The following is a 13,524-nucleotide window of genomic DNA, read 5'->3' as shown; positions in this document are numbered from 1 at the left end:
GACATTTGGAATCTGCACAGATTCCATTCTTCCCACAGTCCCTCAGCCACGAATAAGGATTAGTCACCACCCACATTAAGCCCAGACTAACGCTAACCTGGCAGGACGATAATTTAAAAAATAAACAAGATTCAAGAGAGGTTGTGCCAACGCACAGCCAGCCGGCTAGGGCCACGCGCCTCGAGCCTTTTAAGGGCCAGCAGACGCAAGTCGTCCAACGGCTCTGCACTTCACCAATCACCGCGCTCCTCGCAGTTGGTTCCGCCCCCACGGCCCAAATTAGCCAATCATTGACGACCTTCCCGCGGGCTCACCTACCCACCCGCCGGTAGGGCCACGCTTTCGAACCACGCAGGCGCTCAGCGGCGCAAACGCAGCCAAATTTTATTTTTAGCTCCCCGCTGAGCAGCGCCTCACCCTGGCTCCGCCCCCTGATAATCCCCAATGGTAGACGGAGTTTCCATTGCGTCATCGCGCGGCTGTCTGGAAGCCGTCCAGTCAGAACGCGGGCAAGACTGTCGTAATTAAAAAGCGGCGGAAGTAGGTGGGAGGGTCATGACGCAGCGAGTTTCGGTCGTGACTTTTCCGGGGGCCTTGGGGCGTCTCCGCTTTCTCCCTTTAAAGTAAAACGTTCCCCCGACGCGCACCCCCCTTCTCCGCGCGTTCCGGGCCGGGAGGCGGCGGCGGGAGGCGGCGCTGACGCGGCCGCGCGCGGTCACGTGGGTGTGTTGTTGGGGGAGGGCCCGCGCCGTCGGTTCCGGGCGGTTGAGCGAGCTAGAGACGAGCCAGCGACAGGCAGCCGCGCCCGCTGCCGCGCTCTGTATGCCGCGTTCTCCCGGCGCACCCGCCGCCGATAGTCTGAGCCGGAGGAGCCGCCGCCGCCGCGGTTGATGTGGTTGGGCCGGGGCTGAGCAGGCCGCCAAGATGCCGCAGTCCAAGTCCCGGAAGATCGCCATCCTGGGCTACCGGTCTGTGGGTGAGTGGCTGCCCGGCGGTACCGGGGTCTGAGCCCCAGGACGCGGCCCGGCCATGTGGCGGGCGGGCGGCGCGCGTTTCATAACCTCCATTTTGAGTGGAGGTAGCGGCGCCTTCCCCTGTCCCCGGGCGCGGCGGACAGGTGGCGGGGGCCGCAGGCCTCTAGGCGGCCGGGGACAGCCTAGTCGGGTCCCCGCATTTGTCCCTCCTTCTCTGAGCACACTCTTTTCCCAGCAGTTCAACTCATCCCGGGCATTTCAACAAAGGAAACCACTCCTTGCGTCCTTTCCGTCTGTAGAGAAGTTAAACCTTTTAAAGAAAGCAGGGAAACTTCCAAGATGTTTAGCCACCGAGGGCAAGTTTCTGCCTTGAAGAAACCTGTACTGAGCCCCTGAGAAGCCCGCTAGGTAGTTGTTGGCGGCCAGAGTAGTAAAGGCGAGGAAGACATCTCCGAATTCTCGGTGTCCTATTTTTCTTTAGGGAGAAACAAGGCCAGGCACTCGGAATCAGGCTGTTAAAGTAATTCAGAAGTCCTTTTGTTTCCCCCACACCACCACCGAGCGGTTGACACACATTTGAAGTTGCTCCTAGCGGTCACCTTTATTGCCGAATAGAGGTGGGCTTGGCTTGGGTGGGGTGGGGAATGATCCGGTGTCGAGACAAGTAGTATTCGGTCCATCTTGTGAAACAGGACGTTTGAACTTAACCGTGCTGCAGGGTGAGGCTTTATTGTCTTTGACCGGCGGAACCTGGGAATATCACGTTCATCTTTAAGTGCTGCTTGAAAGGTGTTACTGTCTCCAGAAAAATTCACTTGAAAGAGGGACCGCCGAGGAGTGGAGAAGAAGCAAGTGGGAGGTGGGGTAGATTGAAGTCTGATTAAGAAACGAGGTGGCCCTAACTCCCGTAGGAAAGCCGTCCCCATTGGACGGACTCCCTGTGAAGCTTTCCATTCTGCTTTCCGCTGCTGGTGCCAGGGTCTGTGCTCTTTGACCAAGATATGTCTCGGCCTGCTTACTCATCCTTTCACCGTCCCTTAAGAGCTGGAGAAAATCCTTAGGGAGGGAATGGAAGATTAGAGACAATGTGAGAGGGGGTGCCCAGAGTGGAAACGTAACACGGAACAGAACTTAATGGGGTGGGGAAGAGTCGGTGACTGCTTAACAATTGCAGCCTTAGATTAACACGGGTTTCCGTGTCTTGAGACCCTTTACTAAACATCAGTATGGAACTCCTGATCTAATGTTGTTGGTTGCCTGGATCACCATAGTGTTGCTTGTTTTCTGAATTCCCTCCAAATTTGGAGAATGGGATCGTAATAGAACCTGGCCCTTGATTGAGCACCCTCTAATCAGATAAATATACAGAGTGCTAACTCCTTGAAGATAACAATCTTGAATGAGCAAGGCATAAGTCACAAGTAGTTGGGCTACCTGTTTTCAACCCAAGAGGATGTTCTAAAGGTCTGGATTTTATCTCCCCTTGAAATGTTTGAACTAACAATAGATTTAAATAAATTTAGTGTTTTGTATCCTTTGCTAAAGAATTTATGTCCAATAGAAAGTCATTCTGATTTTTTAGGTACATTCTGATTTTTAGGTTCTTCTGTAACCAAGTGGTCCTGGACTCTAGCCCAGACTGGTCTGTGAAAGCCCAGACTGGTCTGGCATAGGTGTGCTCTTAGCCTTTTCTTCATAAGCATTTACTCTCCGCTGCTATTTGTTAATGCAGTGCTAGCCTGCGGAGGGATGCAGAGCTGTCAACCTATTCTCAGTGCCCTCCATGTGTCGTATTTCCATATCATACTGTTCTCAGTAGTTTTCAAGTGTAGTGATTAAAGTAAAAGATACTTTGGAGAAGCTACCTTACTTTCAGTGTTGCATTTGACTTTAGTTTACTTTCATGTGAAAGGAATATTTTATAGCTTCTGGATTCTATGCAAAGGAGTCGGGTTGGCCTTTTGCCAGCATGATTGCACTTGCTAGCCACTCTTTCCGGGTATTGCCCACTATTCAGACTTCTTAGAACTTAGAAACGTGTTTGGTGCCAGAGTATAGGAATTTCAGTGTTTCGTGTGTGTGTGTGTGTGTGTGTGTGTGTGTGTGTGTGAGAGAGAGAGAGAGAGAGAGAGAGAGAGAGAGAGAGAGATTCTAAGCAGTTGTGTTGATAATAAAGCATAGAAATGGGCTCATCTAGAAACCATGCTTTTTAAAATGTTCTCTCGACCAGACTGCTTGGCATTGTTACATGATCATGCTACAGACTTTTAAGTTTGCCTTCAGCAAAAACTGGAATGTGATTGTTTTATTATTAGACTTTCAAAATTTTCATTTGTTGAAACATTGATAAACTTACCAAAAGGGAAAATTGTGCAGTTTTTCCCCTGTGGTTTTTTTCCTGGTGTTTGCAGTAGGGAAGTTTGTAAGGACACATTACCTCAGTGTCACCTAGAATCCAGTCTAGCTTTTAGGGAGGTGGCCACATGCAGCAGCTTCCTCATGGTGCCGTGTTGCTCCTACAGCTGAGGAGTCCTTAACAGTGAGGAGCCAATCAAAACTGTCAAAGTAAATTATCTTCAATCTGGTAGTCTTTCTCTGGAATATCTTCCAGAGTGTTTGCTAATCTAGTTTGTCATTAGACCATCTTTCCAAAAGCTTATTTTGCCGTGTGTAATCTTATATTACTAGGAGAAATGGGATCATAGGAATGTGGAAGTTTATCAAGTGGCCGTGGTTTGGTTCACTGAGAGTAGAAGGATTACCTTGTCAGAACACGCTATGCTGTTGGATTCTTATAGGGAAAGGTATCATCATATGTTCGGTAGTTCCCAATAGTACACAGTCACATTAGATTCTGTCCCGTTAAATTATCTTGTTCTTTTCTGACATAATCTGTTAAGAAATTGTGGTGAGGGCTGGGAGGATACTCAACAAGTAAGGGTGCTTTCTGTGCAGCTATGGGGACCTGAGTTCAAATCTCAGAACCCTTGTAAAAAGCTGGGCAAGGCAGTGGTGAGCTTGTGGGGACAGACAGGAGGAGAGCTAGCTGGAGTTTGCTGGCCACCTGCCTGTCTAAAAGCAGAGAGCTCCAGTTCCAGTGAGACCCTGTCGGGAGGTGGAGAGTGATAGAAGAGAACACCTTGCTTCTTTAGCCTCTGCGCACACACACACACACACACACACGAGTTTACCATACAAAATATGTTTAGTGTGTGTGTAGTTTTGTTTTTAAAGAAATATGGTTTAAACCTGTTTGCCATGGACACAACCTACCAGTGTGTACTTGGTAGTGTGCGTTGTGTCTAAGCAGGGTAGTCCAATAGTGGCCACTTTTGTAAGGCTTTATCAGTCCTGTTCATTGTTCTGTATAAAGGAATAAGCAGAGCTCACACTTATGAGTATGATTTTGTATGACCAGATGTTAAAACTTTTTTTTTTTTAATATGGAACACTTCATGAATGTGTGTGTCATTCATGTGCGGGGGCCATGCTAATCTTCTCTGTGTGGTTCCAATTTCAGTTCGTGTGTACCAAAGTGAGCACTTGCTATTTTATTAATTTGCTGGGCAAGCGTGCATGCTGCATCAGCATGTGGGAGTTGTTCTTTCCTTCCACCACATGAGCTCTGGGGATCCAGTTTTGATGTCCATAAGTACCAAAAAGTCCTGTGCTCATAGCAGTTCTCACCACTCAGCCCCTGGCAACTACTAATTTGCCTTCTGTTTTTATTTACTTACTTACTCTGGACCTCTCATGTAAAAGGCATAGTATACATATGGTACTTTGTGACTGACATCTTTCATTTAGCCTATCTCTAATAATAATCTATATTGCATTATATATCGATACCTTGTTCCTATTTGTGGCTGAATAATATTCCATTAATGTGAGTTTACCACATTTTTCTATTAGAGATATGAATTGTTTTTATTTCTTGGCTTCTTCAAATAATAGTGTTATAAACATTCCAGTAAAATATTCCTGTTTTCATTTTCCTTGGTTGTTCCCTAGGAATGAAATTGCTGAGACCTGAGGTATCCCTGTTTGACATTTTGAGGAACTGTCAAACTTTTCCCCAACCTCTCACTTTACATTCCTAGCAGCAGTGTATGAGGCTTGGTATTTGCCTTCATCCTTACCTTCTCTTTGTCTGCATGACTTTAACTGCTCAGAGTATATATGATTTATAAACGATTTCTTCCATCTATGACAGTGAAATTGTGTTTCCAGTTTCCCTGTTTCCTTTTACACTTTTTGCTTTTGGTGTCATAGCCAGGAAACTCACAGCAAACAGTGTAGCTTTAGTGCTGCCTTTTTTGAACATTTTATATTCAGCTCCTACATTGAGGCTTATGACCTGCTTGAGGTTAGTATGTGTGCTGCGAGAGAAGGGTCTAACTTGTTTCAGCCTGTTAGAAGACCCTTCGTGGAAAATGAAATGTGCATGGACTTCAGGGCTTGTTCTGAGATCTTCCCTTCTGCTGAACTTTGCTGATCTGTTTGTCCTTACATCAACCCACAGTCTCCTTCACATTACTCTGCTGTCATAGTCAGTACGGACATAGGAATCTTTGTGGGTTTTGGTTTGTTTATTTTTTTCAAAATTGTTTTGCCTATTTTTTAGCCCCTTGTGTGTAGGACTAATTTGCCAGTTTCTACTCGTAAATCAACTAGTTTTCCATAGGGTACTTTTCAGATTTTAAAGAATTTTTGTTTTGTTTTGTTTTTCAAGACAGGGTTTCTCAGTAGATAAGGAGCAGAATCCAGGAACTTACTTTATAGACCAGGCTGGCCTTGAACTCCTAGAGATCCTCCTACCTCTGCCCCCTGAGTGCTGGGATAAAAGGCGTGCCATCATCGATGGCATCGATTTTTTTTTTAAGATTGATTTATTTTGTGTGTGAGTGTTTTGCGTGCATGCATGCAGGTGTTTTTAAGATAAGAGGGCATTCCTCTGGGACTGGAGTTTGCAAATGATTGTGAGCTACTGTGTGGGTGCTGAGAATCAAACCTGGGTCCTCTGCAAGAGCAGCAAGTGCTCTCAACCACTGCGCCACCTCTCTAGCCCCCATGAAAGAATCTTTTAAGAATTGATTTTTTAAAAAAAAAGTTTGCATCTGCTCCTGATTTCATTCCAGTATGAGGTGAAAATCAACCTTTAACAGATGAATAGTTGGAAGGGGTGAGTTTTTAATAACTTTTGAGATGGTCGTGTATCTTTGGTATGCACTAAACCTCTGTAAGTAGTAGCCAACAGTGTCTTACTAGTCTATTTATTTGAGGCCATGCACATGGGATACATTTGGAGGTTAGAGGACATCTTAGGGAAGTTGGTTTTCTCTTTATGCACTGATCCATCTCACTGGCACCTGATAGTGGTTGGTCTTAGACTGGTACTGTGTGCAGTCTGCTGTCTTATTGTTGAGTTGCCTTGTTTGCTTTGCATTAAACCACATTGTTCTACTTTATGCTCTGAGTGGCTCTTATACCTGGCTGTGCTGTGGAACTTGGGCTACTGTTAGAACTTCCATGTTTGTTCATTTAATACGCAGATTCTTTAAAATTACATTTGCTAATACTTTTACCAACTACAGAGAAGTCATCAATATTAAGGTGCTGTTAAAAGCTTTTCCAGGGTCTGGAGAGATGGCTTAGTGCTTAAGAACACTGACCTAGGTTCGAGGTCCCAGCACCCACATGCAGCTCGCAACAGGCTATAACTAGTCCCAAGGGAATTCAATGCCTTCTTATGACTTCCTTGGGCAGTATACACATGTAATATACAAGTATTCATGCAGGCAAAACCACCCATATAACATATTTTTTTTCTTTAACACTTTTCCGGGCTGGGACTGATGGTACAAGCCCATAATCCCAGCTACTTGGGAATGGAGGAGGAAGGATCACAAGTTTAAGGCTGGCCCTGGTAACTGCAGAATGAAGACAGGCCAGAAAAATTGGTAGAGCATCTATCTGCCTTGCATGTTCTAGGCTCTTGTTAATTCCCAGTAACACTGAAAGGGGGTTAAAAGGGCTTTTTAAAATTCCAATTTCTTCCTTAACAGTTGGAATTTTGACGCTGCAGTACCAATTTTTATTTCACTTGGTGACTTTTTTCTTCCCAGAAGGGTGGGAAGACAGTAGGGAAATAGGGTCTTAGCTCAGGCTAGCCTACAACTTTCAGTAAACTTCCCTGCCTCCTCTTCCAAGCACTAAAATTACATGAAATACCGTTGTGCCCAGCTGAGTGCTTATTTCCTTAATGTCTTTAAAAACAACAACAACACTAAAAACCCCATTGAATTTGAACTAATGATTGTTGTTATTCTTCCAAGTAAAAAAGATCTGATAGAGGGGGGGAAGCGAGAGGAAGGGAGGGAGAGGGAACTGGGATTGGTATGTAAAGTTAGAAAAGATTGTTTGAAAAAAATTTAAAAAAATGTGATAAAGTGGCTGGTGCAGATGTCTCTCAGTTACTCTGTTCTTGGAGACAGTCATATTTCTGTGTGTAACAGAAGTGTTACTCAAATATTCTGTTTCATCATGCAGAGTTATTATTATTACTACTACCTTTTGTAGCAATGCACCTGCTATGGCTCATGTGTTGAGTCAAAGGACAACCTTCAGGAGTCTCTTGTCTCCTTTCACTTTCTCATGGCCCTTCAGACTTGCACAGCAAGCACCTCTACCTGTTGAGCCATCTTGTTGGTCCTCTTGGGAAAACACTAAAAAGACGTGCAAGGGTCAAGACTCAAAAAAACTTAATCACTCTTCCTGTGTTCTCAAATGACAGTGATAAGTGAAAGTGGCCCCCTTTCCCTTTGTGAGAATGGTGATGGAGAATAAAGTGATTCACAGCTTGGTTTGTACCTGCTGTAAGGAATACCCACACAGGCATTACCATTGCATTTGCATCTTTTGTACAAATGTGAACATAATACAGTGGCTGACTTGGTGATGTTTCCACCTTATGAATCCTGGAGATGGTTCCAGAAGTCCAAAGACCACACTTTTGATGTCATGGGACTATAGTATGCTGGGATCTTGCTACTTTCTGTTGTATAAAGTTAAATCAAAAGTGGGTGCATTGTACATAAGATTGGCAAGGATATGTCTTAGAGCTGCCTAGGAGAGGTTCCCTAGTATTTCTTGTAAGAGCCAAGGAGGATTTAGCGAGGCAAGAAAGATCTTGGCGTGGTTGAACGGAAGGAAGCTGGGGGTGGTAAAGGCATAATGAGGTGAGAATAAGAAATGAAGTTGGAGAGGCGAGCACAAGTTGCAGGGCCTCAAAGGAACTTTGGAAAGTCATTCATGCTGAGTAGTGAGCTGTGAGTTGCAAGAGGAAATCTCTATGTATACACTTTCCTTGGCCTCTTTTGGATGTGCTGTTGACTTTGTACTTGGTAATACTGAAGTTTCTGAAGATTAAATAAAATTACCACTGGCAGCATGCAATCAGTATATGAAAATGTGGTTTTATAAATACAGGCCTCACTGAAAGTTGAGGGAGCTACGTAAATAAAAATAGGAGCTGTATCACAACATGAAAACCAGCTGCCTCTACCTGTTGTAGTAGAGGAAGTCATTAATGTACAGTGTTTTTCTTAATTGAAGGTCCAAAATGATGAACTGTTGTTGATTTCTAATGTTGCCCGCAAGTGGATTGTTACCTAGTTCACTAATTGAAAACTGAATTTGGTCATGCTTGTAGGAATGGGAAGCAATATGAAGTATCACATTAACTTTAACACTTGCTAAAGTGCTCTTAGGATAGGATTTCTTTTTTTATTTCTTTCGAGACAAGATTTCTCTGTGTATCTCTGGCTACTCCGGAACTTACTCTATAGACCAGGCTGGCCTTGAACTCACAGAGATCTGCCTGCCTCTGCCCCCCAATTACTGGGACACGACCATCCCTGCTGGCTCTCTCAGGATTTCTTAAACTAACTGTACAAACTGCTGGGACTTTTATGTCACATGAATTGCTTCATTGATATCTCAAAACAGAAAGAGCTTTGAATATTGTTATTACATTTCAAAATTTCTAAATTCTTTGGCTTCTGAAGTTAACTATAGGGCATGGGAATTTTCTTTATTTTTTATTTTATTTTAGAGATAGGGTTTCTCTACATAGTCCTGGTTGTCCTGGAACTCACTGCAAGTCTGGCCTAGAACTCACAGAGATCTTCGTGCCTCTCCTTCCTGGGTGCTGGATGCATCACTATACCTGACCGGGAGTTTTACATCTAAATTGGTATTAGGTCAGAATAGAAAGCTTCTAGACTTTGTATTTTCCTGTAGATAGAGCAGAGTAATGAACTCATGATGAAATGAACTGTGTCTTGATGACTTTGTTTCTTAACTGTAATATCATTGAGCCCAGACTGTCATTTCTCTTTGTTGTACTTGTCTGCAGAAAGACTATTGATGGATTTTGAAACATAAATTAATATTTCAGCAATATTTTTAAACTAGGGGTTTTTTTTCAAAGTTAAGAATTGAATGTTAGCTACATGATGGCATGATAAATCATTTGTAAACAGGATGCAAATAATTGGCTCTTACCATTGATATAGTTTTATAAGGTAAGTACTGTTCTGAGATTTATGTCTTTTATTCAATTATCTAGCTAATATTTAGCAGGAGCGTGTGTGTGCGCGCTGTGCATATGTGTGTGCATGTGTACCTGCAGGCACCATGGTGTGCTTGGAGAGGTCAGAATACAACCTAAGGAAATTAGTTTCTTTCCTCCCATCATGTGGGTCCCAGCGATGGAACTTGGGTTAGGTGTAGGCACCTTTGCCCTGTCTTGTTAGCCCTATTTGGCTGTTTTTTAAATTTTATTTGCTTGTATTTTATGTGTGAGTGTTCTGCTTGCATGTCAGAAGAGCACATCAGAGCTTATTGTAGATGGTTGTGAGCCAAAATGTGGTTGCTGGGAATTGAGCTAAGAACCTCTATAAGAATAGTTAGTGCTCTGAACCCCTAAGCCATCTCTCCAGTAACCTGGTTGGTTTTAAGATCTAAATCACATATGAAACCTACTGTAAAGAGATTAAACTAGAGGTTTGCTTTGTTGGTCATAAGTTTTGTAAGTGACTGAATTAAGATATACCCAGCAGTGCCAGGTGTGGTGGTGCACACTTTTAATCCTGGAGTCTAGAGAAAGAGGCAGGTGGATCTTGTTAAGTTGGAGGCCAGCCTGGTCTACGCAGTAACTCTTGAGCCAGAGCTACACAATGAGAGCCTGTCAGAAATACATGCACACAATACACGCACATGCGTGCACAGCCGCGCCCCCCCCCCCCGCCAAAAGTTCATCATGATGATTAATTTCCATGGCATGAGTGGTAGTGGAAAAATAATCTGCACTTTCCAGTCCCTCTGTTGAGAAGCTTATGTGTGATTTAGAAAATACTTTGGTCCTTATGATCCTGGATAGAAATAGGAATGCCTAATGCTGCTGTTTGTGTGGTGGGCAAAGATTTGAATCAAATCATCATTAAGAATGCTCTCAGAAAACTATTTAGTAGAATTTGTGCCTTTTTGTCTGTATGTGAATAAATGCTGTACTTTTGCAATACCAAAAAAAAAATTTGCTCCCAGAGAGAAAAGACCCACAAAATTCATCTGCAGCATAGTCTAAAATTTACATTACAGGAAAACTTATGGAAAAAAAAATCACCTAAGCCATATAGGTTGAGAAACAGGTTTTCCAGGAATCTTAGCAGGATGTGTTTTCTCTGTGAACCAATTCAGCCAAACTGATTCATGGGTAGAATTTTTTCCTCAGTCTTTAGTGTCAGTTGAATGTCGCCAACCCTATAGTAGAGGCTCTTCTCTGGGAGCTGTCCCTGAAATTGTGGGCATGCTTCTGGAGGAAGAGTCCAGGCTTTATCAACTGTCCATCAAGTCACTCCATAGCTGAACACACTGCACTGTTGATTGCAGGGGCAGTCTGTGGATTTAAAGTGCCTCGTGTTACTTACTCAAACAGATGTTGGTTAAATGTCTGAATGTATTCTCTGTCCCTGTACCAAGCATATAACTAGTGTGTAATTGCTAGTCTAGTGAAATCCTCGAGAGAGACAGTCAGAGGGAGAACTAATATGGCCACAGAGATGGAAGAGTGTCTCCTAAGAAAAGACAGTATGGTTCTACTACAGGACAAGGATATAGATGAGCAAAATGTGAGTGGGGAGGAAGGTAGAGCTGAGCTATATGCTAAGTTATAGACTTTCCCTAGAAACAGTAGGAGGTCAGTGAAGGATTTTAAGCAATAAATATAATGATCTCTATGACTTTGTGAAGCAGGCCAGGTAGTGAATTATCTAAGCTTTGCAGGCCAGATGCCTCCTGTTGCAGCTCTTCTCCTTTGCCCTTGTAGTGCAAAAGCAGACAAAGGCAGTGCATTGACAGACGACTGTAATTGTGTTCAATGAAACTATATTATGAGTTTTAAATAGGGAATTTTATTTGATTTTTCTGATATAAAATACTAGTTGTCCTGTCCCATCCTTGTCTGTCCCCCATCCCCTTCCACAGCGAATGAAACATAGAAAAACATGCACACCTACTTTTAACTCATAAATACTAAACAGATTGTGGGGTCAGATTTGTCCCCTGGTCCATAATTCATTTTACATCTCCAGAAAAATCTCCTGTACTGTGGGAAGAAGGTGGGGAAGACAAGAGTAGAATTGGAAAGACTGAGTTGTGGGCCAGTTCAAGGTGTCGGAGGGTAACAGAGGAGATCGGCTTCTGGTGGGGACTGTTGTTATCACCTGTATACTGCTAGTGTGAGCTGACAGTGTTGCCTCTGACTATAAGGAGAAAACCTATGACAGGACCATGGCAAGAGGCTGGATAAGATTCATTTTTGCATCTGCCTGACTTCTGGCTATAGAGACCCTAGCAGTGACCCCACAGTTGTAGAGCAAGTGGCTGTGCTGGGAACCTTTTTCTACCCCTTGTTCCTTAATGTCAACCAAGGGTTTTCTCTAACTTCCCTTCTCACTTTAGGGTTGGTTGTTTCTTTGATATGCCAGGGACAAGTGAAGGTGCAAAGCCCAAGTGGACGTACTGCTGAGTTAGCCACGCAAGGATGTTAAGTGTCTGCCTGTCTGCCCATCTTCTGGGGCTTAATTTATTTTAATTGAGCCAAATTTATACAAGTAGGATACTCCTGTTCTCTGAGGCCTATATACAGAGCATCATTAGTCAAGAGCAATAAACTGTCAGCACAGATATTAGATTTTCTAGTAGCCATTTTAAAAGGAAACCAGTGAAGTTTAATTTAGCACAATACATCATCTCAACATATGATTTAAAATTTTTTTCATATTTAACCTTCAAATTCTTATGTACATATGTCAGGGCTACCTGCTGTGTTTCAGATAACTGATGTCCATGTATGGCTCCTGAGCAGTACTGAGCAAGGTTTGAGAAGTGTTGTTGGAATAAACTAGACACAAAATTTTGTTTAAACAAATTTCTTTATAAATATAATCGTTTAGCTGTCACATGTCTATTTCAGGCAATCTTAGATTTTATGTTCTTTAATTCATCAAAGCTGCTGTTTTAATACTGCCTTTTTTTTTTTTAACCTGAATGTATTTGCCACAACACACATGTGGACAGTATGAAAGAGTTGGTTCTCCACCGTGTGAGTAACAGGATGGAACTCAGGTGGTCAGGCATGGTGACAAGCACTTTTACATACTGAGTTACCTTGCCAACCCCCCTCCCCCGCCTTAGCCTTTTTATAAATTTTTTTTTTGAGGAGGGGCTCTTTTCCCTGCCCACTCACATCCCAGCTTACCCACCAGTTTTGAACCAAATCTAGGATTTTTTTTTTTCATTGCCAGTTATTTAATTTTCTGTAGTTTGTCTCCACCTTGGCTTTTTCTGTAAGTCATCCTAGAAGATGAATGTTCTATTTCAAGGGTCTTAAGGGAATCAGTTCGCTGGCCTCCCTAAGCACCACTTTTTCTCCTTTAGTTTAATAACTTATGACAGCTACTAAAATTCCTCATTTATGTAATTCAGTCATTCATGTGAGATACACTTGAATATATTCTTGTTTTACTTCTTGATCCAGTTTTACTTACTCTGCCTTGTATTCATCACTAATAATAACCATACCTTAACCTTCCTTTTTTTTTTTTTTTTACTTCTGTTAGCATCTGTTTTTAAAGTTTGGGTATGTTGTGAGAAAGAATAAGATGATGTCAACCCTGCTTAACTCATAGAAACAAGTGAGATGATTCATGTGAAAGTGTTTTGCAAACTCTAATAAAACAGTGTCTCACATGAGTTTCTGTTAAACAGCTGGGGTTAAGGATGTAGTTCAGTTGCTAGAGTACTTGCCTGAGCAGCCTGAAGCCCTGGGCTGCAACCCCAGCATCACCCAAAATCTGATGTGACGGTAAATGACCAATCCCAGGATTTGGGGATAGGCAGAACAATTAGACATTCAAGGTCACCCTCAACTACATAGCAAGTTTGAGGTAAGACTAACATGAAACCCTGTCTTTCTTTATTTGTTTTA

At 43.0% G+C, this 13,524-nt stretch overlaps 1 protein-coding gene and 1 non-coding gene across 2 annotated transcripts in view; one reads left to right on the top strand and one right to left on the bottom strand.

The window, feature by feature from the left end:
* Positions 1-668: 668 nt before the first annotated feature.
* Rheb (Ras homolog, mTORC1 binding) overlaps positions 669-13,524 on the top strand; it is a 41,104-nt gene continuing 28,248 nt past the window's right edge. Inside the window, exon 1 of the mRNA XM_048440233.3 lies at positions 669-976. Coding sequence (XP_048296190.1) covers positions 925-976 — 52 coding nt within the window. The 5' untranslated portion in view covers positions 669-924. The remainder of the gene's footprint in view (positions 977-13,524) is intronic.
* LOC125404496 (U6 spliceosomal RNA) lies at positions 4,412-4,517 on the bottom strand. Its single transcript, XR_007233295.1, has one exon. It is a non-coding gene; the product is annotated as a U6 spliceosomal RNA (small nuclear RNA).

The sequence above is a fragment of the Myodes glareolus genome, chromosome 6 (genome assembly GCF_982192425.1).
Source record: "Myodes glareolus chromosome 6, mMyoGla1.1, whole genome shotgun sequence".
Taxonomy (NCBI): Eukaryota; Metazoa; Chordata; class Mammalia; order Rodentia; family Cricetidae; genus Myodes; species Myodes glareolus.
This window is presented reverse-complemented; position numbering and strand designations above follow the sequence as displayed.